Here is a 27,204-nt window from a genome sequence, read left to right as displayed (position 1 = left end):
CCATTCATCTTTTTTCTTTTTCTCTCATTGGAGAAAAAAAGAGAAAAGTTAAATCAAGGAGTTCAGCTAAAAAAAACAGATAATACGCACATGCGTATAATAAATAACAAAAATTTAAAGCATTTGTTTTAAATTTCTCACTACTGGTAATTGTTGCTAATTTCACTTTTCTCGTGATAAATATAAAAAAAAAGAAAGAATTGCGTAAGCGGATAATAAAAATTCAGCGAATATATGTGATATATGTATCCACGACGCAACTAAATCATCGTCTTTCTCAGGGAAGCGCGCGAAGCAACACGTTACGAAATGTTTTCTCGGTAAAGGTACATAACACACAAACATAACACTCTCGGTTTTATATAGCAATAATAACTTCCATCGATGATAAATTTAGCCGCACGTTCACGTCGCTCGTCGACGCGCATCTCGAGGATTTATAGATCGCTCAGGGAGCAAAAAGGGGCCCGATCCGAAACTTCGGGGGATTCCTCTAACGATCGATCGCTTTCCGCGAGATTGTGCGATGCTTTTACACAAGCGGCAGATCGCGCAGATCCGGAAAACATTTGTCCTGGAATTCGTTTCACAACACGAGCGACACGCAACGTGCGACGCGCGCGCGCGCGTCGCCATCGCCGAACCGTCCCGCGAATGGACAGACACACAAAGGGCTATTGTGCCGATCTTTTTCTTTTTCTTTGTTTTTTTTTTTTATCCCGGTTAAGCGTGTCGCGGATCTAATCGCCCACGCGAATGCCTGCGCGCTCTCGCGCGAATCGCGCTGCGCCGAGCCGCGCGCGTCGGAACTCGGATTTCAAGGAGCGCGCGTTACGCACATGCGAGTTATTTACTGTCGTATCAAGGCTGCACGCAGGACGTCTGTGGTCTTACGACGTATGCTCCGTTACCCCGCGATAAACACTCCAACTTGACTAAACGCACTGGCACAGTAAGAATGAATTCTTTTCTCATTTAAGAATCGTTTTTCATCTCATTTGTTTTCGCTAACCTGGATCGATAAAAAAAAAATACTGGAGTAACTATTGTGCGCGCCCTAAGTTATATACCTTCGGTGTTATAGCTCAGATTCTGATCTCTTATCGGAGGACATTGTTTGAAAGTAATAGAATTATATTGGTATATGTGTATGCGTTTTTGTGGGTATGTGTATGTGGACAGGATGCAGTTAAGAGTGCGTGACGCACATAGCACTTGCACTCAACCTCTGACTTATGGGAGCGCTGTGTCTTAACTTCGAAATAATAAACACGTGTTCTGACATTTTTATTCATATCTCCTACATGTAAAAGTACCGACATCCACCACATACCATTTACATCTATCATCGTGCTATAAAACAGTTACACCACTAAATAGATAGCCATAATTACGGTGTACTACGTAACCGTGAATAAGATTTCGTATAGATTTATAATTAATTGAACATACTAAATATAATTATCTCTAATTTGATTACGAGAGAAGAAAATAGATATTTTAATATTTTACTTTTGAAATAATTAATTAATAATTGATATCTTTACAATTTTTCGTGATAAAAGTCTTGTAGATTTTTATTTAAGATGCTTATTAGCATCAGTAATATTAAATTGCTTATAAATTTAATAATATAATATTACAATTACAGTTTAGATAAAACACTGGATTTTATTGCTGAATAATAATTGGCATTAGTTAAAAAAAATGAAATATATATAAAGTCATAAAAGAATACAATAAAGATAGATTCCATCAAATAACGAGAAAAAGTGCATATTTAAGTCTATACTATATTAATATATTTTATTGCGCTGTGATTGCCGTGCACATTATTGAGAATGCAATAAAACTAAAAATATATAACGTGTGTGTAAGATAAACATTTTTTAATCATTTTTCTCTTTTATAATTATTTTTCTTAAATACAATTGTTATATTATTATTATGTTAAAAAGTACGAGAAACTTTTAAATTTCGCGAAAGAACCTAGATGCAACTAGGTGACCGAATCGTATCGAGAAATTTCTATTCAGCGCGCATCTCCAACGTATTTTTTCTTCTTCATACTTTACATGCTGTTGCCGTCTAAGAATGATTGAATAACTAAATACATAACTTTTCGCGCTACGTTTCTTCGCTACGATAGGTAACATCGACCGATCGCCGATAGCTAAAGCTAAAAAGAGGGAAGACCTCGCGCGCATGCGCGTCGATCTTTAGTAGGTCGCTCTTCTAAACGCTTGTCGTGTTATGTATAGCAGTCGCGAAAGGTAAAACGCGGGTCGTGATCGCTTCGTCTCTCGCAACAATAAATATGCTATAAAAAGTGTGCTTGTCTGGTGTCGGTAATTTACTAGATTTCTGCTAAAAGTTCAAGCAGATTTCGATTGTGAGGGAAATATCCCGAGTGTATCTATCTTCTCATCTGTTTCACATTTCGGTGTCATTCGTCGCAAATCCGCCGCGAAGATACAGACGAGAGGAGAGTGGAAGTCGCATAAGTTGCGCGAAATTAAGCGACCACGTGTCCGGTCACGTCGTGGAGACTCGCAAAGACGCGAAGGCGGAGCGACGTCGTCGTCGTCGTTCGGTTCGCCAGTGAGGATCGCAAGCGCGCGCGCGCGACGCGCGCATGCGCGAATTAGTAGGTCGCCCGCGCTCTGCCGGCTTCGGCGGCGCTCGGCCGATTCCGACCACGCTCGCTTCGAATTCGAACGCGCCCACCGACTCCCGCCACACGCTCGGCGGTGACGGTCAGTCGGTCGATCGTACGCGACACACGAGGGTTGTGAGGAGTCGCGAGGAGCCGCGAGGATTCGCGAGAGGCACACGGCCGTGCACGCGACGAGGACGGAGAAACGAGGAGGACTCGTGACAAAAACGTCTAAATATAAAAGTCATTGACGAAAACGCACCGACCGAAGAGGACGAGGAGAATCCATCGGATTTTCCGTCGTCGTCATCGTCGTCATCGTCATTGTCGTTGTTGGCGATTGCTGACGTTTAAGACGAAATCAAGTCGATCTCGCCTCTCAATCGAGAGCGCTGAGAGATCGATCCTCGCACACGAGGACGGCAACTGTCAAAAGTGTGAAGTCAGGAGCGAAGGAGAACGAGATATGGTGTACGGGGGAGGATTCGACATGGAGACGGTAAATTTTGGCTACGAATTATGTATATTTGTTGATTGTGTTTTCTTCGTTTATAATTGCAAAATTGCTTCCATAAGAATATTTACCAGCTTATCGCAATTTACTTTAAGTGCGCCATTTTGAAGATCTCAAGATATCAAATCGTATGTTATTAATATTCGAATTAAGAAAATTACAAAAACTTTTTCTCGATTTATATTATCGTTAGATAATTCTTAATAAATCATCCTTGCAAATTATGCATTTTGTAGAAAGCTGTAAATATAATTCATAATGTGAAATATCTTTTATTACTTATATGTTTAATTTTATTGAAATAAACATATACAAACTAAAATCACAAACAGAGACTTTTACAAGTTAAACTCTTTGATTGTTTTCTTAAGAGTTACAAATGTTTACTGTTTTGATATGATACAAAGTTGCGTCAATGGATTAATTTTAAATACATTTTAAATTCATCAAATAATGATACATATATATATACATATATATATGTATAAACTTTTTGTCTTGTGATCAGTAGAATGTAATATCAAAGTTTAACTGCACAGCTCTTTCAACAAATTCTATAGATCGTAGATAAACAATAAGCTGGATATAAAATCAAAGTTTTTATTTATTTTTGGAAATCGTCACGTTTGTCTATCTATAAATAATTTCACGATTAATTACACGTTCCCAATTTATTGTTGTCCCCATATTTTAATCTGACAAGTAACAGAGAAGACTTACATGTCTTGATGTAAATCAATTAATAGAAAAGGTATTAAAAAGAAAACAAAAGGAGAAGACTGTGGACATCTCTGATTGTGCGCGAGTCACAGTAGCTACGGCCCTGTCGAAGAAAGACACGAACCGGCGAGTCGGTCGTACGAAAGGCTAACTTTCGAATCTACCACCACTATAAAAGACTGGCAGTGTCGATAGTTAGGTACGAGAACCGAGAAATTCACTCGGCTGGTACGTGATGGAAAATTTCGCGGTAAAAACAGAGGCGAAACCCACCGTCGGTCCGCGGTTTTCTTGGCGGCACAACTTTTACCGAGCCGGTTTATCGTCTTCCGCAAAACATGTTGTCTCAATAAAACTCACACAATGTGATATGCAGACCTATTCTTCCTAAATTTCTATTCTTGCAAAATTTTAAATTGTTAGATATCGTTACTTTCTTTCGTGCCTTCGATTTATTTAGCTAAGTTAATTAATTGGACTAAATTGAAAATTGGATTGGAAAGGAGTTATAATTAAACATTGCATCATATACAGAAACATGGAATTGGTATTTCAAATTTTTTATATAATAATTTATCATAAATTGCTTACATAAATTTATTTCATTACATAAGAAATAACGTATTAAATTTTAAGTAATCTTATTTAGAATTACATATTTTTTTTTTTTTTTTTTTGGAAAAACCGCCTAAGTTGACATTGTTCAATATTAAAAGGAACATTATCGTTAAAATTTTATATATAGATTTTATATTGTCGATAACGAATAAATTAAAACAAACGTCACCGTTTAAAAATAATTGCCAACAATAAATTATCTCATAATGATAATTACAATAAAAATAATGCAAAGTTTCGGAGTATGATTATTTTGTTGGTATAATGTATTATACACACTTATATTACATAATTAATGGAAACTGTTGATAATAAGCATTATATAAATGATGTACTTTTTGAGCGTATTATATTTTTTAGCGTATTATATTTTTTACTCCTCAATTTAAGTAAGTAATAAGTGATCATTTCGTGATAATCGAACTATCATTTTATGTAGTTGGAAACAAGCGAGATAATTATAAAGATAGAAAGGTTTCGTGAGGAGAGTTTATCTCTCGCAAAATGTTCGGGGAAAACGGTGCAAAGAGGTAATTGATAGCGAATGATTAAATAACATTTTTTAATAACGCCTTCCCTCGACTGAACTTTGCTTTCCGAATAGTAGATTGACAACAAGTATGTCTTTATCATTTGCAAAAGATTAAAGTATTTACATGCGAAATCTCAGTGTCTGACACTGAAACACGTTATGTACGTTGCAACGGTAACATTTATGAGAGTGAGGAATAGAGATGTAAAGACGATTCTCTTCTCTCGAAACTTTTCTTAACAGACATATTTACGATTTTAATAATATACGAACGGTACTTAAATACTACAATTTCGATCTAACATTTCGATATAACAGTAAAACATATTTTTAATATTTTCTTAATACGTTTTTATTTTTTCATTTTTTCATTTTTTCATTTTTTTCATTTTTTATTCTTGCACATTATTGTTTGATTCTTAAGTATTCAAGAAATCATTTATTATCTCTCGACAAAATATTTTTCAAAATCCGTAGTATTAAGAACATATTACATCTATTTTTATACAATGAAAAGTTACAATGAAAAAATTATGAAAAATTTATAGATCTAATCGCATTTAAAAGTAATACATAAAAGTTTAGCGATGATTTAGAACCTGGAACCAAAAATTATATAAATACAAATACAATTCTCTGATGCAAATGTAATCGCAAGTTTGTCATTAAGAAATAATGACAAAAATCTCAATTTCTTTACATAAATGTATTATTCTGTAAAATTAATAAAATATAAAATAAATGCTGTAAAATTATTTATGTAAAATTTTATTGTTATGTAGAAATTAGTTCTATAAATGAAAATTAAATTTTATTTGTACCACTCCTTTTGTTTGTATTCTCAATAAAAATTAATTTTATTTACAGCATAACTAATCTCTGCATCGCAATGAAACTCTACATAAATTATCTTGAATACTTAAAATATTCATATAAAAAAATTGTGACTTTTGTCATTATCTCTTAATTACATTTTTATTAAAGCACATTTCTATTTTATATTTAATTAATTATTTTTCTAAGCAGCCATAAAATTTTTTATATTACTTTTAAATGCGATCTAGAATAATTCATGTTTTCATTGTAAACAAAAATAGATAGAAAAATAGATAATACGTTCTTAATTATCAAAATCACTGATTTTACCCCTAATCTTCGATAAATTTTTCATTGCGAACAACGACGAATTCAAATCCTCGTTCCGATCGAAGCCGTTTCAGTCTTTGTCCAGGTTATCGTGAGACTTTTCGGTCATCAATATGAAGATGCATGTGCTCATATCGTGCGAAACTTATTGTTGGCGATAGCTGGGCGTATTGGCGTGCCTCTGGCGATCCAAGTCTCGGCCGCGTAAACAGGGTGTAATTAAAAAATGTCAGTAGCCGGTCTTTGTGTGCCGCGGGTACATTGTATATAGCAGGCGTCCTTGCCGAGCCGATTCGAAATCCTGTCTCGCACGGGCTCGCATTAGCGAGGGCGTGGTTGGTCGTTCGTTCCTGGTCCGAGGATAGCCAGCCTCGTAGTAATTGCACCAACTCGTTTCCACCGCACGACTTTTACGGTTTCGACTTCTCTTCGCGCCTCCCGCCCCTCTCTCTCTCTCTCTCTCTCTCTCTCTCTCTCTCTCTCTCTCTTCTTTCCCTTTTTGTCAACGTCATGAAACTCACAACTGGATGTCACCTCACGAAGATCTGCTCTGATTTTAAATAACACGGCTGGCTATAACCTTCGACTTGATCACCGTTCGCTCACGTCGACGATATTTTATTTGGATTTTATCTGAAATCAGACATTTAATCTGAAAATGATTTGGAGTCGGATTCTGATGCCGGATAACATACTTAATGCTGAAAGTTATGAGAAATGATGGCGGTTTTTACCGAAGCAAGCGTGAAGTATATTCAAAAAAATGTCATTCTTATTGCTATAAAGGCTCTTTAGACTCCCCCATATATTTCGTGTGTTGTTACATACGCGAGGAAAGTTATAGATAATATATGATATATATAGAGCTATTCATAGAGATATTTCTGATCGTACAGTTATCTATAGTACATAAATTATGCGGGAAACATTTAATATCACGTTCTTTTTTTTCATACGAGACTAAAGCGTTGTTGGTATTTATTGCGAAAAAAATTCATTATTTATTGTACAATGGTGGAGTTAAAGATGGAATGCGTCTTTGATCGTTAACGCGAGAAACATTTTCGCGAGGTAAATTAAATCGATTTATGCGAGGACCAAGGCGACCCTCTTAGTTTTCTTGGAATTGCGACATCGCATCTTGCCTTCTCTTCGTGCCCTTTCACCTTTTCTTTTCTCTCGGCTTTGATTTTACAGAGAGAATCTATATCTTATTTCTGAAAATTCTATTTCTATCCGTTTGATTTAATTTTATTACTATCATTACATCAGCAGTTTTAATAACTATTTGCAACTTTATTTTTCCTCAATAAGATTATTTTTATTTAAGATTATATCTACCAAGTTTAAATTTAAAAAATTTTTTTTGACTGTTAAATATTCTGATAATATCCATAAATTTATCATTTCAAAAAATTGCAATAAAATAAAAAATAGTTGACAACAAACTTAATAATGCGCGAATTTTATATTCTTATATTTCTCGTTTTTAAGAAACTTGTCTGTTACAATCATTACGTAATATTTAACAACACATTTCAGAATTGTTGAATCAATCAACAACTCTTTGTATTTATTGTGATTTTTTAATGTCAGTAAGAAAAAATGATAATGCAACAAAAAAAATTGATTAAGAGTAGTACTTATCGTTTATTAATTAATTACTATGGAAAAAATTTATGATACTTTTACAAAGATTAATTATCAATTGATTTAAATAAAAAAAAACTTTAAAATAATTTTTTAATTTGAACAATTATTATGTTCTTAATATTACGAAAAATATTATGAATGAATTATTAGAATTTTTTTTATACATTTCAAGATTAAAATTATTTTAAGAGTATCACCAAATTATTTATCGCATTCTACGTAGATGTCTATGCGCAAATATAATCCAGTTATTACTCAAAATAATACCATTTGCTTACTCCAACGCAGGCTTGTCTACAAAAATCGCTATTTTTCCCGTTTGAAAATGGAATCTGGGGTTATCAGGGTCGCGACACACGATTTCTAAAAAGCTTTTTAAATCGCGTTAGTATCTCGCCAACGGGTTTCGTGACGTGTGTCAGTTTAGTTTAGCCGCGCGCGCGGCTGTGCTGTACCGTTCTCCTGTACTTAAGGGACATGAAAGGTCGTCGATATCGCTAACGCAAGCGACGCATAAGTCGCGAGTTGCGCAATCCCGGCCGTGTCGAACGACCGGCCCTCGCAAGAGCGACGTCGGGTTGCATGTCGGCGCCCGCGATCTACGATCTAGGATCGATCTCGGGGCTCGAAATCGAGGACATTAATCAGCGTTCGGCGGCGCTTGTGCACGTGGGTGGCCGTTACTGACGCAAATCGCAAATGGCTCTTTCTCCCTTTGCCGCGTTTACCCGTGTTGCGCGAGATAAATCGAGCGAGGTCGAATATCCTTGGCGCGGTAAGACGCAAGAGCGCAAAAGGGGGCAGGAGACAAGGCAAGGCAAAAGCGAGAGCACTTGGATTTTCGAAAGGCGGTTTCAAAGGTCGATCGCCCTCTTCGATACCTCCTGGTTCTCATCGAGAAAGCGCGCTCGCACCCGCGGCTTCGTTTAACGCGCTCTTGCGATATTAAAAGAAAAATATAAAAATGAAAAAAGAAAGCGTTTCTCCGGGAAATGCCACGCGCGAATTCCCACGATTTATCGTACGGGGCGTGTATATCGCGAAACATATCCGCGAATTCATTCGACCCCAATGTGTGAATAAATAATCGTCAATAATCGCCTTAGGGAAAGGTCTGTCTTTTTATTTCTCGACGTTACGAGCCTTGCTCGATTTCATTATCAGAAGTGGTTCTACTTCTCTTGTCCATGAGATAGACTAGCAAAGTAGAAACCTGTCTAACACTTTGCTTTAGATAAACGATAGTCTATTGTCTATCCTTTTTTTGTTTTCTTTCTGTCTCCTTCAATGAAACGATGGCGAGATGGAGGCGTTTGGCATGCGAGCAAAAGTGTTGGACAGGCTTGATATAGACAAATTCATTTTTGCATATGGCTTACAATCAAATTCTATGATTAATTAAGTTGTCTGTTAGGCAGAATCGCAAAGGGGCTCTAGGATATTCCGTTTTACCTTCCTCGCGATCTATTCTTTACGTGTGCGCCGATGTTGTAATACATTCTGTCATGCTAACTCGCGATATTTACGACGATCATTACACTCCGATATTCTTTGTCTTGTCTTGTTCAAACGAAGCGTCTGCCGCCTTCGTATCGAGCCTTCGTTCTCTTCGAGATACTTTATTAGCGCGTAGTATCAATGCTCGTCGATTCTCATAGACATCGCCTTTGTATTCGTATTTTATTGCCCGAGTATTTTTCTCAATGTTTACGACGCAACTTCCTGTCATAACATATTTTCAAACGCGTGTTAAAATCCTTCAAATTTCTCCTGTTCTTGAATTCGAGCTCAAGAAAGTCCTTTGTCTCTGTTCGGTTTCAAACCGAATCAAATAATCTGTTTTTTCGGAGCTGAACCAGTATACACATTATTTGAAATATATAAAATATATATTTGAAATTTGATAAAAGTGAGATAAAAAGTTTTAGAGCTATGTGAAAAGAGAAAACAAGACCTATGAAATGAAATCTGTCTAACGTCAAGAACTCGCGGACGAGATCGAGAAAGTCATTTGATGTCTAAACGGTTTCAAACCGAATCAAATGATCTGTTTTTGGAGCTAAACTAGTATATATTCGTCGTATTTAAAATAAAGTAGATATTAATGTTTGAAATTGTTATCTGAAATATATAAAATATTTGAAATTTAACAAAAACGAGATAGAAAGTTTCAGAGCAGTCCCGTGCGGAAAATGGAAAACAAGACCTATAATGAAATCTCTCTAAAGTCGCGCGAACTCCCACCGGCGCATAAATTACAATATCATAATCACCGTATTAGTCCACATGACGTACAAGGCTGAACGAAAGATATACATACATGCGTTATACAAATGTACTCGTATTGAGAGTCTCTAGTGCGGAGTGCGTTCGCCTCCGACACGTTGGTCGCCGCCGCCGTCGGTTGTTACATTTACCGGCGCTTTACGGTTAATGTCGCCGTACAACGGGGCAAGGCGTACGGGATTAACTGTATACGGGAAGTCATAAGGGAGTAAATACAGCGCCTCTGATATATCCCGCCGATCGACCGGATTCCGCGATCGCAACGGCCGTTGCGGAGCGGCGCGCATCCGGCGACGAGGAGAGACGCCGAATGAGGCGCTTGGCCGCCGGTCGATCGGAGGCGAAGGAAACAATAAAGAAAGCGGTTGCGGTGCACAGGTTTCAGTACCGCTGCGTATGTTCCAATTACATCTCGCACGCATCGCGAACTATGCCCTACGGGCTGGCCGAGAGGCGTACTAGACACGCGAATGAAAATCGCCAGTGATCGGCTGGAAATTGTCGATGTTAGATTTTCAACGTGCGTGAATCGCATCGTAATAACATTACGAAGTATATTTACAATCAAGGTACGTGATTAAATACAGTTTGATCTCGGTTCAATTTTATTAGCTGATTTTATTAGCTGTGTATTTTTTGCGAGAGGTCCAATTGTTCGTATGACTAAATTTAGTTCGAGGAGTGTTCGCCGAGGCTGACGTTCACTCGGATAATTTGTCATGATTTCGATGTCTTTACTTCTCTTCTGTCGATTAAATACTGCCGCGACTACAAATGTCATACACATGCAAAAACAAGTCCCAAGTCGATTGCTACATTCTAAGCACATTACGTAGGAGTCTACTTCACGGTACGTCCCGTTCGCGACAGAGGAAATAAAAGTGACGATTAACAATATTAACTATCGTCTGTCCATCGATGTAAAGAGGCACTTGACATTTCTTTGACGATTTTACTCGTAGTCGCTCTTACTCGTAGTCTCTATCGTCTCTATGTTTTATTAAGCAAAGAAGAGTGTCCTCTACGTACACGTTCATCTGAAAATCATGTGCCTATAATAATTTGATTCTCTTTGCGGATGTTCTATGATATACGAGAACATATGTAGATATCAAAACGTTTATTACAAATCTTCTCCTTTTTTTAGAATACTAATTATAAAAAGGCCAATTTAATAAACAATTTGTCGATCACTATTACAAATCTTTTTCATTCATATTGATTTAAATTCCTTTCGTTCATATTTATTTAAATCAATTTCTTTCCTTCTCTTATATTGAATTCTCTTATATTGAATTACCAATGATTTGACAAGCACTCTCTGCATAAGAATTTCTCACGAAATGTTTATATTCCATTTAGAGAGAGATAAAAAACGTATCATTTTATAAATTATATTACGTTAGAAATTAAGTTTCACAGCGACAGCTGCGTGCTCGAGCGTCTCTCCCTTCTTTTCTTTCCTTCTTTTTTTTTTTTTTTTTTTTTTTTTTCTAAATTGGAAAATGTCAAGCGTCGTTAATGCTTTATTCGTACTTAATTTCTAGTCCCGTTTAACTGGCTGCGCACGTAGGAAAGAAATTCTCGTAGGAGTACTTAATTTGCGACTCCCTTCGATCGTTTAGAGGCGTAATCGCGCTTTCTTCCAATTCGCCTCGGTTATGCTGCGTACGCCGTGGTATTTACGCGTGGCTACGTGTATGTACGTGGGTAACCGCTGCGGCAACCGAGTTTCTTCGGTACGTGACTTTACCGTTAGGCCGCTTCTCCGCTTCTTCTGTCCGCGAGTTGCCTACATACGGAGCAAGCCACTATACGCGTTTAATGAACGAGTTTTCGATGTTTCCTCCCTCCCTCCCTCCACCTCTCTTCTTTCTTCCTTTCTCTCCCTCTCCCTCCCTCCCTCCCTCTCTGTCTTTCGTCCATCTCTCTCTCTCTCTCTCTCTCTCTCTCTCTCTCTCTCTCTCTGTTTGTCTGTCTCTCCTCTCCCCTCTTTCTCTCTGTCGGACTTTATACGCCAGTTGGACACGACAAACGATCGATGATCTTCGCAATGCCTTCGAGTCAATAAAATATACCTTTAAGAGAAGACTATTTAAAAAAAGAATTGGAATCTTTTTAATTTTCCTCATGCCACTTTATGTTTTCATAACACGCTTGATAATGATAATTATTTAAATTTTTATAGTATGACTTATTATTATATTATAAAATTTTTATAATATAAATTTACAATTTATAATTTATTTATAATGTAAAATTATTATATTAATATGACGGATTATATTTGTATGATTAACATATATATATATATATATATATATATATTATAATAATATTATATCGGATAAAAATATAGCTATATAGCTGTGAAACCTAATATATAATCGATACCAACTTGCATTTAAAACGGATTAAAAAGGAGACATGTAAGGAGAAATTTCTCAGCTTTAAAATACTATCGAATTTTGTGCTATGCGCATTCCTGCGACGTGAGACAGTTTGTTTGAAATACAGGTTTTCCTTATATCTCATTAATAATGCGATTCCGAGGCAAAAGAAGATATTCTTAAGATATCGAAGGAGGCTTGCAGAAGCAACAAGAGCGCGAGAGGCATCGCCGTGAGGGAGAACACGAGTTTCATTTGAATAGAATGGGTCGATAGTGATTTACGATACTCGATGCCGTACACACTCGTGACCGTTTTCCATTTCTCCTAGCTGCTCTTTACCGCCCCGTTCTGTCTCTTTATGAGCGTCGTACACACGTCGATATCAGAAAATTCAAAGTAATACCCGAGTATACACGACGCGAGAACGAACATCTGCGATTTGCGATGGGAATGGAATAAACGTGTACGATCGACAATTACGACGGGCGGCTAATTGCGAGGGCGAGTTATATTACGAGAAAGTCCGATGCGAATCTCTTTTTCAAAACACCGACTTCATACATAAGTAAGTTTCCAGTTTCAAATAAAACTGCGCACGATGCGTTACGTAATCGTAACAACAAATTAAATAGAAAAGAAATATTTTTACACACAGAAAGTTACAACGAAGTTTCGATTTCGAAACGATATAATTTTGCAATAGATGATGTAATCATAATATTATTTTTAATATTTTTTTTTTTTTAAGTGAAAAGTAATACCCTTCGCAAAGTGCGTGTGCGAAAACTTGCGATATATAATGAGGAGAAACCAGAGAGATTATACGATATGACATCATGCGCACCCTATTCCGCGTGCAGGATGAAAAGTGTGGGGAGAGATGCGTCAGACATCTCGAAGACGAAGAATAAAGTTTCGCCGTGTAAAGTTATGCGTGAACCAGCGGCAATGCAATTTACGTGCAACGGTATCTCCTGTGCGACGCGGTCGTCTGACTTTGACGAGCTTCATTCATTGAGAAACATCGGCCGCGTATAGCGCAGAAAAAGTTGTAGTCTTGGCGGGAGAAAAGAGAAGCACACTTTAGCAATAATACCTTTGCGATGCGTGCCGCCATTGTTAGGGACTACAGCAACAATTAGAGCAAGCTCATTCGTTTAAGTGAGAAAAAAGAAAGAAAACAGAGAATGATTAATTACAGAGTGCGTGGAAACCTCGCATATACCGTTTTAGGTTCGTAAAAAGATCAAAAATGTTAACAGAAATGTTATTAAATTAATATTATAAATTGTTGTTGATGTTATTAATATTATTATTATTATTATTATTAAATTAATATTTTCGCCTAAGTTGCACATATTTCTCTGAAACTTTGAAAACTTTTTCGTTTTATAAATCTGATTTGCGAAAGTCAGTATAAGGCTTATATATATATATATATATATATTTGAAATATAATATAATAAATAAATCGAGTGGCGATAGTTTTATCTGCGATTTCCCCTCGACAGTGTCCGAAGACTCCAAGAAAAAGAAAGAGAGGAAATATTGATCGATGGTAACAAATGGTACGGTCTCGGCAAGAGGATGACGACAACGCGCGTATCCTATCTGGCGCGAGCACACGGAGGCGGATTCTCAGAACGGGAGGCCATTACCGGTACACGGCCGCGTACTGATATCTCAATACGTGCCCTTAGCTCGAATCCATTATAATGCCCCAGGTATACCGCGAGGACAATCGTCGCGCGCGGTCATGTAAAGAGAGATAGAGGGAGAGAGAGAGCAGAGCAGAGAGAGAGAGAGAGAGAGAGAGAGAGGGGGAGGGAGAGAGAGAGTATTGCTCTTCGAGGATAGCCATGCACCGATGCGCGTTCCAGGAACGCCTCCTGGAGTCCTCTCGCCACGAATTTCGCTCCATTCGAGAAATTCACCACTGCGTAGTCGCGAACCTCATGCGCGCCTTAAGGAACGGTTCTTGAAAGTGTCGGGGGCGATATTTCATTAGCGGTGCCGGGACTTCTTAAGGAGAGCGAAAGCGTAAAGTGGAGAATCGTAGAATGGATTTTGAATCTAGTCATGTCTCCTCCTCATCGGGAGACGCGGAGACCGATAGACAACGATCGGGATGGGACCTCGTACTTCTCGCATTTACATTTCAATGCGAGGCGAGTTTCGTTTCGAAAAAAAAAAGACAAGAAAGAAATGTAGTACATTCGCGTATCGCATTGCGCGCCTCGTGACGGGGCAAGCTCGTCGATTTTGCGCGCACCGCCGTCATTTCGCGAACGATGTCTCGATAAAGCCGCGTTACAGCCGGTAATTTCGTGGAATACGTCGGGGATGCATTTACGGATGCGAATTACCGTGTCACTATGCATCGTAAACACAGCGATGTTATGTCTTCAACAGGAAGTACCCTCGATGCCATTCCTCTTTTTTTTTTTTTTTTTCTCTTTGCAATTTCACTCGCCCCCGCGTCACTCATAGGCCGTGCAGGCATTTACCCGGCGCAACATCTATCGCACCAGGAGAATGCCCTCGTTATGTAGTGTACTATCTTGGAAAACGTGTTTCTGCATATTATAGAATACTATATTACAATTTCAATCACTTATGAGAAAATAACATTTGAATTGAGAATAACAAAAGAATTTTTTTATCATAATCTATATTTACTCTCATGATTTCACTTTCGCAATATTTCATGTGAGATATGGATAGTTTAAAATCAAGGAGGATTCGGAATAATTTTTAATTATAATATATCAAAATTCTAAACATTCATTACTTTGCAGTATTATAGAAATAAAATTACAAAATCAATGAGGTTGTCAGAGGTGAAGAAAATATTGTAATTTTCCTCAAAGATGTGCGACTTATTGTGTAGCTTATTCGGATGTTAGCTCATTTTTCTACACGGAAAAAGTACTTTGTATCAAAATTCTATTTAAAAATGAGCGGATCAGAAATTCCGATTGAAATTACCAATTTTCTGTTTAAATTAACCAGAAATCTTAAAGTGTAAAGTCTCTCTATTCAAATTGAATTTTGATAACTTCAATTTCGGAATTTCTGATTTCATTTTTAAAAAGAATTTTGGTACAATCAATCAACTATTTTTTTTTTCATGTATGAATAATTGATCGCATCTTTTCATTTTTCACGATTAATTTTCTCGATTGTCTTGAACGCACAAAAATTCATCTAGAATTAATTTCTCTTGTACTAGAGATATGAAAAGAGAGATAAATTTGAGAAAGCATACGTTCTTTCTGCCATCGTAGATATATATATATATATATATATATTGTGTACGTGATATAATCCACTTTGTTCACTTCGGGCGAGGATATGACAATGGTATAGTTACGTGGGTAGTAAACAAGAAAACACCGTGCAACTCCTACGCGAAAGGCTTTCCAAGCTTCCAAGAAGCAGCGCGCCTTTGCGTATGCACTTATTCGATTCGCAATCCTTTTTCTCTCTATATTCCTGTATCTCTTCCTTCGCTATTTAACGTTGAGCACTGAAGTAGCAACGTCGTGAATAATCCCGCTTATCCAAACTCGAGTGACCAAGGTTCGGTCAAAGGCACGCAAACCAGCTTGATCGAAAAAAGAAAAAAGTCAAACGTTGTAAAGATAATAAATCTTTGATTATATCTCCATAGCTTTATTCACACGTGATATCTGCGACGAAAATATCTATGACATCACGACTTACAATAGGACCAATAAGAGCTACTTTCAAAGTTTTTGATTTTCTTGGAACGAGTTTAGTTCTTGAACTTGTCTTCATTTCTTTTTTTCTTTTTGACAGTTTGTTATTCATAAAAAAATAATTGGTGTTCTCATCTTACAGATGTGTCTGATATTAAATCGGTTGATTAAATCTCTCTAAATTTATAAAAATTGCTGTTATTATTTTATTTTTATCTCTCTGTATTTCTCGTTCGTTTTTTTTTTCTCGGAGATTGCACTAGGTTTTTACTTTCTCGACTCGACGAATTTATGCTCGATCTTACCGCGTTTGTCGATTCCTCCGCGTATGCGAGCCACGCTCCGCATCGCTGAATTAAACATAAGTCAGCATACGCATAATATATGCCGCAAATGTTACCGACATGGCGGTTGTGAAATGCGATTCGATAGGTGTATGTATCCGCGCAGCTTTTTGGGGAAGAGGTTTTTTTGTCTTATTCGCGACTCGATCGCGAATACCGGTCTCATTGAATATTTTTTTAATCTTCAGATATTAAATATTTCCGTAATCTAATGTAGTGTGTAAAGTACAGATTTAAAAAAGCTATTTCTATGATAATTAAGATAAGATAATTAAGTTACATTTTAAGGAAAAGAAATTAAATATTTTTTTATTTATTTTTAATCGATGCGAGCAATTGATAAATATTTTCTGATTATCAACTATAAAACTATATAGTTTTATGAACGAATGAATTTCGTGAATTTTTCAACGCGAGATAGATTTGGTATACAACTATTTTTTTCTAACGCGGTTATTCGCATAGACATTATATTTTATGCTGATATTTGTTTAACTGTAATATTATGTAACGTTTAGAAAGTAGATAGTAACTGAGTAAGCAGAGAAAAATATAAAGGGATATTTATCGTATGGCTGTTATGTCTGATACGATCGCCAAAGGAACACAGACTGCATTTCCGGACTGCATCGCAATGTACCGTTGCGTCTTGCCAACCATCGCGATAAAGCGTGAAGATCGAGAGAGAAAGAGAAAGAGAGAGAGAGAGAGAGAGAGAGAGAGAGAGAGAGACTCTCGTAATTATCGCCATTATCGTCGTTTTATTCCATGTATCGCAGATTCTTGCGCCTCGAGGTCCTCCCCCCCTTCCGCGCATTCCCGCATCGCATCAAATCGCCACTTATTAACGAATAAATTATGTCATAACGGTTTGATCGGTGTCGCAATGCGTATTAATATAAAGAAATACGCGCGATTGGAATGCTATTCGCGTGAAAAAAGAAAAGAGAAGAGAAGATCGATGCCTTTTAAGTAGTCAACTAGTTCAAATGTTGAACTTTTGTCGATGTCTGGCATTGATATCTCTTATCTGTTTTCGCGTATCAAAACATAAACTGTGAAAGAGCATTTTGTACAATGGAACGGGATCATTTATCACAATTTATTAACATCTAATGTCAAAAAAATATCATACGGTTTCTAATGTAGAATAATAATTTCAATGAAGGTCACTCAGAATATTCGCGTTTATAATCTATATAAGTATTAATTAGATAATAGATAATTACTTGCTAGCTTTAATTTCTTAGTCATTTTAAACTCAACATTTTTATTTTCTCAACTTCTCTCAAAAGAAAAAGATTATCAAGACTGTACTTTAACTTTCTTCAATTCGTCATATCGCGAATTCTTTAATTATTAAGAGTCTTCTTAATTCTTTATGTGTCATCAAACTTAAAACAGATTCAAGAAAAAAATATATATATTCTAACATCTTTTATTATTATATTTTTAGGATATACACGATCTTTTATTTTAAATTTTATTTCAAATGAAATTTTCATTTTATTATTCAATTAATTTAATAGCAATATCCAATTTACTCGTGTTTATGCGTAACATGTTTATGCATAGAATCTATATATATCTATTATATAATAATTACGTATGTATAAAATTAATAATACATTCTTGATGGAAGCTGCATCTATCCGAGAGAGAGAGAGAGAGAGAGAGAGAGAGAGAGAGAGAGAGAGAGAGAGAGAGAGTCGCACTTCTTGTCTCCGCGTATTATATTCACTCATCGAGCTATTCACAGCCATCTTACAACTGGAGGTGTAACCATTCCCCCTCGTTCCACCTCGTTTCTTCCTCATTCTCTCTTTGTCTTTTTCACCTATCCTTTTCTTCGCACCGTTCCCTTTCGGGAGATGCAGGTATTTCTTTTCTTACCACATGCTGAAGAGAGATGGTCGTTTCTCTCCCGCGCCGGCAGAACGAACCGGCAACCTCAAGGTCGGCCACTTCGGGTTTTCCAAATCGTGGTCCTGCATGACAGGCAACTTCCTATCGTCATCCTCGTCTCGCCTGTGAGCGAAAGGAGCGTAGTGAGAAGGGAGAACCGCGCCAATGTAATTTCAACGGACAAAAAGTCGCATAACTATACGACGACACGACCCTTCGACGTTGGTATCAAATGTGGGACACGTGCAAAGATACAATTCGGCCGACAGTCAGAATATTAGTTTATGCCAAAGATATTATCTTTAGAAATGACACAAGGAAAAAAATTAGAACAAGAATTCATGAGTTAGAAGATAGATCTCTGAATCTTTACGTAATTAATGATATATTTTTATTTATTCGTACATTCCATTTTAGAAACGGATTTCCTCTTATTTAATAGCAGGACTGTATATTAAAATAACTGTATAAAATGACTGTATATAAAAATTTTATTTTAGACACAGGTTATTATTTTTACTAATAATTTGATTTTGTCTCTTTGTAATTGTCATCTTATATTTTATCCTAATTATATTGTAATTATTGTTGCTATTTTTATTATCAAATTTAAGACATTGTTATAAAAGAGAGTTACCATTAATTATAAATAAATTGTTATTGAAAAAGATTATCCTCAGCTTTTGGATCACATAGCAATAATAAATTAGATTATTACAATATAAAGATTTACATTACATAGTTACGAAAAATTAAATATTTACATATAAAAATTAAATATTTTAATATTTTAGAGACAGTAAAATCATAACTCCGAGAAACGGATTTGACTTTCTTGACCTTTTATCAGAATCTAACAAATAGCTCAAAGATTTTACATTGTCGATCTTATTTATACTGATCAATCTCTCGTGATCGATCGATGCTTGAGAAACAATTTATATCAAGTTAAACTGTAGCTGTAGTGTTTTTTGACATGTGACTAATTTAAAAGCAGCGCAAGGTCCTGCGTCACAAATGACAGGGGGCCCCTTCGAACACGGAAGCTTGTCTCTCTGTCGAAATCATATATTTATTACGTAGTAGTTTCACACTTAAATTATCTTTCTAAGATGTTAAATGACGAAGCAGTTGTGTAAGCAATCTTTATCTTTATCAATCACATAATTATTAGATATTTATTGCAAGAATTGAAATCGCTGTTATTTGTGTCTGTTATTTGTGTTTGCTTGTGTCGAATAAATGTAAGAACATTGAATTAGCCTTAAATAATTTTCTAATTCCGTTAAATACACACACACACACACACACACACACACACACACACATACACACACACACACACACACACACACACGCACACACGCACACACACACACACACACACCTCAATCTCTAAAAAGAACGATAATAATAATGATAATCTCGACAAAAAAATAACCTTGACGAGACAAAAAAAACGCATTTTGCATAATATTTGCATACCTTCGTTGCCATCTAAATTATTTAATTATTCTTATTCTAAACACGCTTTTATAATAAATCATCAAATTTTTCAGATAGAAATATTTCAAACTATATTTTTTCTCATTCTTTATGTAAATACATTTTTTTTTTTATTTAAATATACGAATTTAAACGTACGAATTCAAAAATAAATTATTTCTTTAAATTAGGATGTAGAGATATTAATATACAGAATTTTTTGATCGCGCACTGCAAATTTTAATACAATAGGAAATATTCGAGCGTGTTACACGGCAAACCCACGTGGAATTATCTCAGAAAACGACTCTTCCTCGTTAAATTTCCTCAGGCTCCTTAGGAAGAGAAACGTCGCTCTAAATGTCTTTCATGCGTGGTCGAAGCGCGCTCGATTGCGTGAAACCCGGCGCGAATTTTTCACGATTGTAACGCCTGCTGTAACACGTCGTGCAACGCGCGCACGTGTAAAACGGACGCACACGTACGTAAGACGTTACAGCCGCGAGGGCGATGCGTGGGCGGTAAAGTGTTATTAATAGCGTACACCGTCGATATATCGGCTACGGGCGGTGCAACGATGCGCAATAATGAGGCAATTATTAACGAGAGTCGATTAACGGTCGTGAGAGAGCGCGCAGACGCTCGGGGGAGAGAGAGAGAGATGTTTCGGCGAATTTCCCATAAAATTATCACGTGCGCGATCATTACATAAATCTCGTGTGACACTACCACGTCGTATTCCATCACTTCTTCGATCATCGATCAATCGCGTATTGTTCTTTTCGCTCTAGTGTTTGCTCGACGTTTGTAATTTAAATATCTGACATTTGCAAATCATTTTCAAGAAAACTATAAATAGTTGATACAATAACATTATTAATATGGACAGGTGTTATTATTCTCTGTAAGATTATAAATAAGTCCAAATGATATCGCAAAGATTAACCAAGAAATAATAAATACTTATAACTTAGAGAAATTTCCAATAAATATTTATTCTCTTATAAAAAAAAATTTAATTTTTAGCATTTCTTACTTTGGAGCTGATTATTAAAAATATAAGTATAAATAAATATAAATAAATAAAATTTTTTTTTTTTTTGCATTTTCTGAAGGGAAAGAGATCTTCGTAAAAAGTATAGGAAATTTTATCGAAACAAACATTGAATAAATGTGAGAGGAAGAGAGATAAGAGATGGGGGAATAAACGGAACCGACACTTGCGAATTTATCTCGCGGAATAAACGTGATGTTCGAGATCTGTAGACTTCTCGAATGAAGCTACGAGCGGTCCACCGGTGCAGCGAGGACTCGAGGGCATCAGACGCGAATTTACGATCCCCACCGAGTTATCATACGTTATAGGGTAGTGCCCTAGGACACGATCCTGTGTTACGGGGGGGATCCGAGGCATCCGTAAGATGCTTAATAACGCTACTTTAAAGTTCGCTCGCGCCGGACAAAAGCCGACCTGCCATAACTTCTTCACGGTGATGCACCGACGGCATTACCGTGGCGCGTTATGCCCCCATTATGCGGTATTATGTTACTATTTACGCTATCGCGGTTGCCTATTTATTTGTCTTGCTTCGCTGACCGTTCTCGATCTTCCCACTCGATCTTCCACTTTTTTTTCTCCCGCGCGTGTTCTCTCTCTCTCTCTCTTTCTTTCTCTCTCTCTCTCTGCGCCGGAAGGCGCAGTGCTGTGAATGAACTACTGAAAATGATTAGACACAAACTGGCCAACATATAAATCCGTATCTATAGCACAAATTAAATATTTAATAAACTTTAGCTTCATTTTTAAGATAGTAAAAATTTCGAAGATCACCCTGAGGATTCGTGTCGCGCGATGAAGAAAGAAAGGAAAAGCGTAAGATCCGACTTTCTCTCTCGAAACTCGGCTTTAAAATCCCTTCCGATCCCTTCGATAACCGATCTTGGGACAAGCGTTATCACAGCGTTTCCCTACAGCTGAATTGGCGACGCGGAATCGGGGAATATTTCCGCGCGCACGGGGGAAACGCAGCGGTTATGTCCTGAGATAAAGCGCGAACTTAACGGCGATGCGTGCGAGAAACACGAGAATGGAGCGAAACGCGGCGAGCGTTTCGGTCATTAGTGTCCACGACGCCGTCGTTTTACCCATCGCGTGGCGATAAAGTAGCCATCGGGGGGGTTGCACTCGGCCATGCCGTTGCGCGGCAAGGCCGCTGCGTCGTCCCGGACGTTCGGCCGTTGCTGCGTTTCCGCACAGCGCGCGGACTACACGTCGCGTACGTTACGCGCATTATCCTCGCAGCCGCGGCATCGCCCGCCGATAATTTCCGTTCTCGAGTGTTACGCGGACACCCAGCTATGCGGCGAAGATACTCGCGCATCTGCTCTTCTGCCGCTGTTATGTCTGCCGATTCCTACACGCTTTCTTTTGCGCATTACCTGCTTGACAAACCCGCCGGTTTCCGCCGTTCGCCGTTCCACACATCTCTTGCGTCACATCTATCTCTCTTATTTGATTTAATTCAAGGAGAATCGATTGCTCGCTGACTTTTTTACACTGTGCACTGCCTATCGGGCTTTGAATTAATCGATCAATTTGCAATCAATATACACAGAGAGAGAGAGAGAGAGAGAGAGAGAGAGAGAGAGAGAGAGAGAGAAAGATGGATTTTACATCTGGAATTCCTACTTGTTTGACTTACATTTGCTTGGTTCAAACAACAGAATTTTTTATATGAAACATTTATGTTTGAATGAGAATTTTGTTGCGTCAAGTTACATTATTTGATAGAAAAAAACATGATTATTTGATTACAATCTTTTTCGAGGAAATAATATGTTCTTTGATTACACTAAATATTATTCAATGAAATAATACATCTTTTTTTATTCTAAATCTTTAGGATGGAAATGCCAAATAAAATTTCTTTATATAAACGATTCTAAGATAAAAATAAATTAAATTATTTTGACAACAATTATTAATTAAAACGAAAAAAATGTCTTTATAACAAATTTCAATATTTTTGTGAAATTGTTTGAATAATATAAAATTGTTTAAGTAAAAAAACGAGATTTAATTTAAAACAAAAATCGTTTTCTTTCACGTAAAAATATATACTATTTGAAAAGTCAAACAGTTTGCATTGTTTATTTCAAATTGAATGACTAATCTCAAGAAAGCAAATTTTTTTGGGACTTAAGCAAATTTCTTAGATCTAAAAAAAATATTTCTCTCTATTTTCGTTCATCTTTATAAAATATAAGAGTTAGAGATGATCGATGCTTTTATTAAATTGCAAATTCAAATAATGACTGGATAACTTAGTCATGGTATTTTTCGATAAAATTACCATGCCGATACTTGTTTAAGAAACGGATGAGTGAATGTATTACGAACTTAATCAAATTGCTCACGTAAAAAACATTATACGGGATGTCTGGAGTTTATCATAGCCTACTGCGAGCGGTTGTAAGCTAAACGAGCGATCGCTATCATTTTTCCTACTTATTCGCTGCTCGCTCTATACGCAACTGATTACGCGAATAACCACGCGACCGCGAAGAGATATTCTTTGCACCGAGATTACACTTAATTTGTAATACCGATAGATCTTTTTTTTATCGGAATTGAATGTCCGCGATGGCCTTGAAACACGGTAATTAAGGTAACATGTACGTGAGATTTCCGCGAGACAGTCGTTGTGAAATGGAGAGAATAATTTGATCCTGACTACATTGCGAAAATATACATGTGAGAAAAGATGGGGAACAATGGATATAAGTAATATTTGAATAAAGCGAAAAGGCTTTAAGCGTGCGAACATTACAAAGATTATAGAGAGAACACTATAATTGATAAGTTGATCAAATAATTTGAAGAGAAAACAAAAAAAAAAAGAGCAAAGAAAAAAACGCGAAAAATTGAACGTGGAACACGTGCATATTTTAAAAATAATCGTTTTAACGCTTGAATTAGCATTTAATGGTGATATAACGTAAGACGTCTAAGTAGAAAGATGTAATTGCGAGGCGAGCCGAGAATTGAAATGGAAAAACCTACTACTCACTCGTAATGTTTGTATCCCACGTCGAGATGCTGCTATACTATTTTAATGCGGATTTATGACGTCACGGACAATACACATAGGCGGCGACGATTAATCCGCGACCGGGGAAAAAATATGCAAATGGGATTTGCGAGTGTATTGCTGCGCTCTCCGTTGTCTCCGTTGTCTCCGTTGCACTAATAATGCATAGAAATCAGCCGCGGTGCGGATAATGAGCCGCAAAAATACTTCCTGCATCTTCGTTCGAGGAATAAGTGAGTAATCCTCGTCAGCCGTTGATGCGCGCTGCGCGATTGTAGAGTTCGTAGCGACGGCTGATTTCTCCGCAGACGCTTAATGAATATTCCGTATGTCGCTTTTGATACGCTAAAAGCGGAATTTATCGTTCGACAAAGGGGGAACAGTGTTATAAAATTCTGCAGATGTGTAATATCACGCGTGGAATCACGGTGGAAGTTGAACAAGGAAGCTTAGCTGGAAGTTAATTCTAGCCGTTTGCATTGCGATCCATTCAATGCGATAAACGCGTCGTGTTTATCATATCAGAGTATTTTTCTTCCATTCTAAATTTATTCTTATGTAATAAAGCAATTGCATTTCCTACCAATCGATTGAGCTAGGAAGCTAAAAAATTTTTATAAGATAAAAATAAAATAAAAATATTTGTGTTAAATATAATATATTGATTGCTATCTTTTTATATAAGCTGCATATTGATAATTTGTCTTGCTCAAAGGCGTATTATTCTTAAATAATATCTTTTCATCTTTGAATGGTGTTAACAAGTTCGTTCTGAGGAGCCTTCCTTTTTGATAATTGGATTTTTTAATTGGCTCGAGAAATCCCCCAATTATTTTTCTCGCAAGGCAATTAACATTTTCCGTGGAATACATGTAAACAACGTTTTACGCTCGCGCCTATTTACTTTATATAAACATTTAATTTTAATGGCCGAAAGCGTGCGGCGTGTCTCGGACCGAAACGAGTTTGAATGGGCGACGGACTGGAAACGGGGTTTCTAGAGTAATTCCGCGGTGTGACGCACGCAAGCTGCAATTCCCGCGTTCAGGTTGAGGCGGCTGACATCGGTTTGCCGTATTTAGTGTTAGTGGAATTAATTGCACGATGCACGAACATTTGAGCGAAATGAATGCCCGGCAAGATGGAAGAATACCGGTCGCGAATGGCCGTCCGAGGATCGCGCCTTGTCACAATGATGGTAATTCGGGAGGAAATTCCTCTCATAAATATTCCGACTCATAAAACGATGTGACGATGCAGATAAAGATATATGCGCATATGTATAAATATATGCGTGTGCGGACCAGTACACAGGGGGGGTATATACCGGTATACTCGTTTCCACCACGTCATATTTCTGTGATATATCCTTCAGCCAACTTTGAAAGAAATTTCTTTCCATAGAAAAGAAACACGACACCCTTTGTACGACACTCCGTGTAAGTAAAAAGTTGCACTTTGCGTGCGCGGTCGACCTTACTGCAATCTGAAAAATGCAGCGATGAAAAATTTCGGAATTGCCATGCCGAGAAGGCTTCGCTTCTTTGCGCTCCATTGCCTTTTCACATCGTACATTAATAACGACATTACCAGACGGTATTATCAAGCCTTATGACCGCGGATGAGGTAATTAACAAGAATATCAGGTACGGTAGAATGGCTCTTTTAATTACTGGGCGGAATTTATATGGCGAAGACAAAGACGCAGTCGTGTCAATTAAAATGAAGATATCTCTTCATATCTCTTCACAAAGTTTCTTCATTAGCTAAATTTACAAAAAGTATGCAAAGATTAAATTAATTACACGAGAATAAAAATAGTTTAAGTTCTTGTACTTGTAAAAAGAGTATTTAAAATCAGATTTAAGTTAAGATTGCAGAATAAAATTGCAACAGATTTATATTTTAATAGCTATATAAAAGAATATAAAAATTCTTTATAAATTCTTTCCGTTGTAATAAGATTAAAGAGAATTATTTTTATAAATCATGCCATTGCTTTTAATAATTCCTGCATTTCTAAGAACTATTCTGCGATTATAATGTCATACATAGCATTAAAAGTATCTTGCAATTTAGATTGCTATTTAAAAGAAATTTTCTAAAAATATAGAAAAAGAGAGATTGAAACTTTGTTTGTTTAAAATCTCAATCGTCACGCGAAGGAGATATGTTGCTAATTTTTTAAAATCTATGAAAGCTAATCAAGACGAAAGTGTAATTAAATTAATTGCTACATAAAGTTCTACACTTTCTTAGGAATGTCTGTATTTTAATTTCACTACAAATGTGCTAATGTAAACGGTTTATTAAAAATGTACACATATTCAATCAATATTTACACACGCATGTGCAAATATAGACAAAGATAAGTATATTTTTTCAAGTGCATCTTAGAAACTCCTATTTTTATGTCTCGTAATTTTTCACTGTTTTTTTTTTTTTTTTTTTTTTTTTTTTTGAGAACGTGGAATGCATATTCAAATACGGTGGCTCGGTAGGTCGTGAAGACGTTTTTACGGTGCACGAATGAAAACCGAGTCTCGAGAAGAACGCCTCGTCTCTCATTTCGTGGTCACAGTGTTATCGAAGGTCGCGATTTCTCGCTTAAAATGTCACCGTGTGCGTCCAAAGTCCGACGAGTTCGTGAAAACTCGAATCGTATTACGAAACCGTGAGTGGCCGATAACTCGCGCGTTATCACATTCGGTTGCAGGCGTCTTAATGGCGATAATTCTTGTCATCGTAACTCGTATGTTGTTTCTCGTAGTAATAATAAGATGGAGGTGTATCGCATTACAATAATCCGATAATTTATTCTATTTATCGATCGTAAATTTGTGAGATCTTTGACGCCACTCTCGCATCCACAAGATGATAATTAAGACGATAATTAATTCTATATTGTTGTTATAATAATTTGTGATGATTTTACCTATATTACATTTTTCGAATAATAAAAAAGAATTAATGAATTTGGAACGAAAGAGAGAAAATATTTGTGCGATTACGAATAATATTTATATTTCCTTATGTCGAAGTCAGAATAGTAGTATTTTTAGGCTGTGTTACAAAATTCACTGCCAGTAATTAAAAATCTACAGTTTGCATAAGATATTATATATTGTTAACACTGGCA

The 27,204-nt window shown here is 36.7% G+C and overlaps 1 protein-coding gene across 1 annotated transcript in view; it reads left to right on the top strand.

The window, feature by feature from the left end:
* Window positions 1-2,563: 2,563 nt before the first annotated feature.
* Ets98B (DNA-binding protein Ets98B) overlaps window positions 2,564-27,204 on the top strand; it is a 36,545-nt gene continuing 11,904 nt past the window's right edge. Inside the window, exon 1 of the mRNA XM_011636654.3 lies at window positions 2,564-3,155. Within this exon, the coding sequence (XP_011634956.2) occupies window positions 3,123-3,155 (33 nt within the window). The 5' untranslated portion in view covers window positions 2,564-3,122. The remainder of the gene's footprint in view (window positions 3,156-27,204) is intronic.

The sequence above is a fragment of the Pogonomyrmex barbatus genome, unplaced genomic scaffold (genome assembly GCF_055798465.1).
Source record: "Pogonomyrmex barbatus isolate J1 unplaced genomic scaffold, ASM5579846v1 scaffold16, whole genome shotgun sequence".
NCBI classification, from domain to species: domain Eukaryota; kingdom Metazoa; phylum Arthropoda; class Insecta; order Hymenoptera; family Formicidae; genus Pogonomyrmex; species Pogonomyrmex barbatus.
The sequence above is the reverse complement of the archived record's forward strand: the minus strand, read 5'-3'. Positions and strand labels throughout refer to the sequence as shown.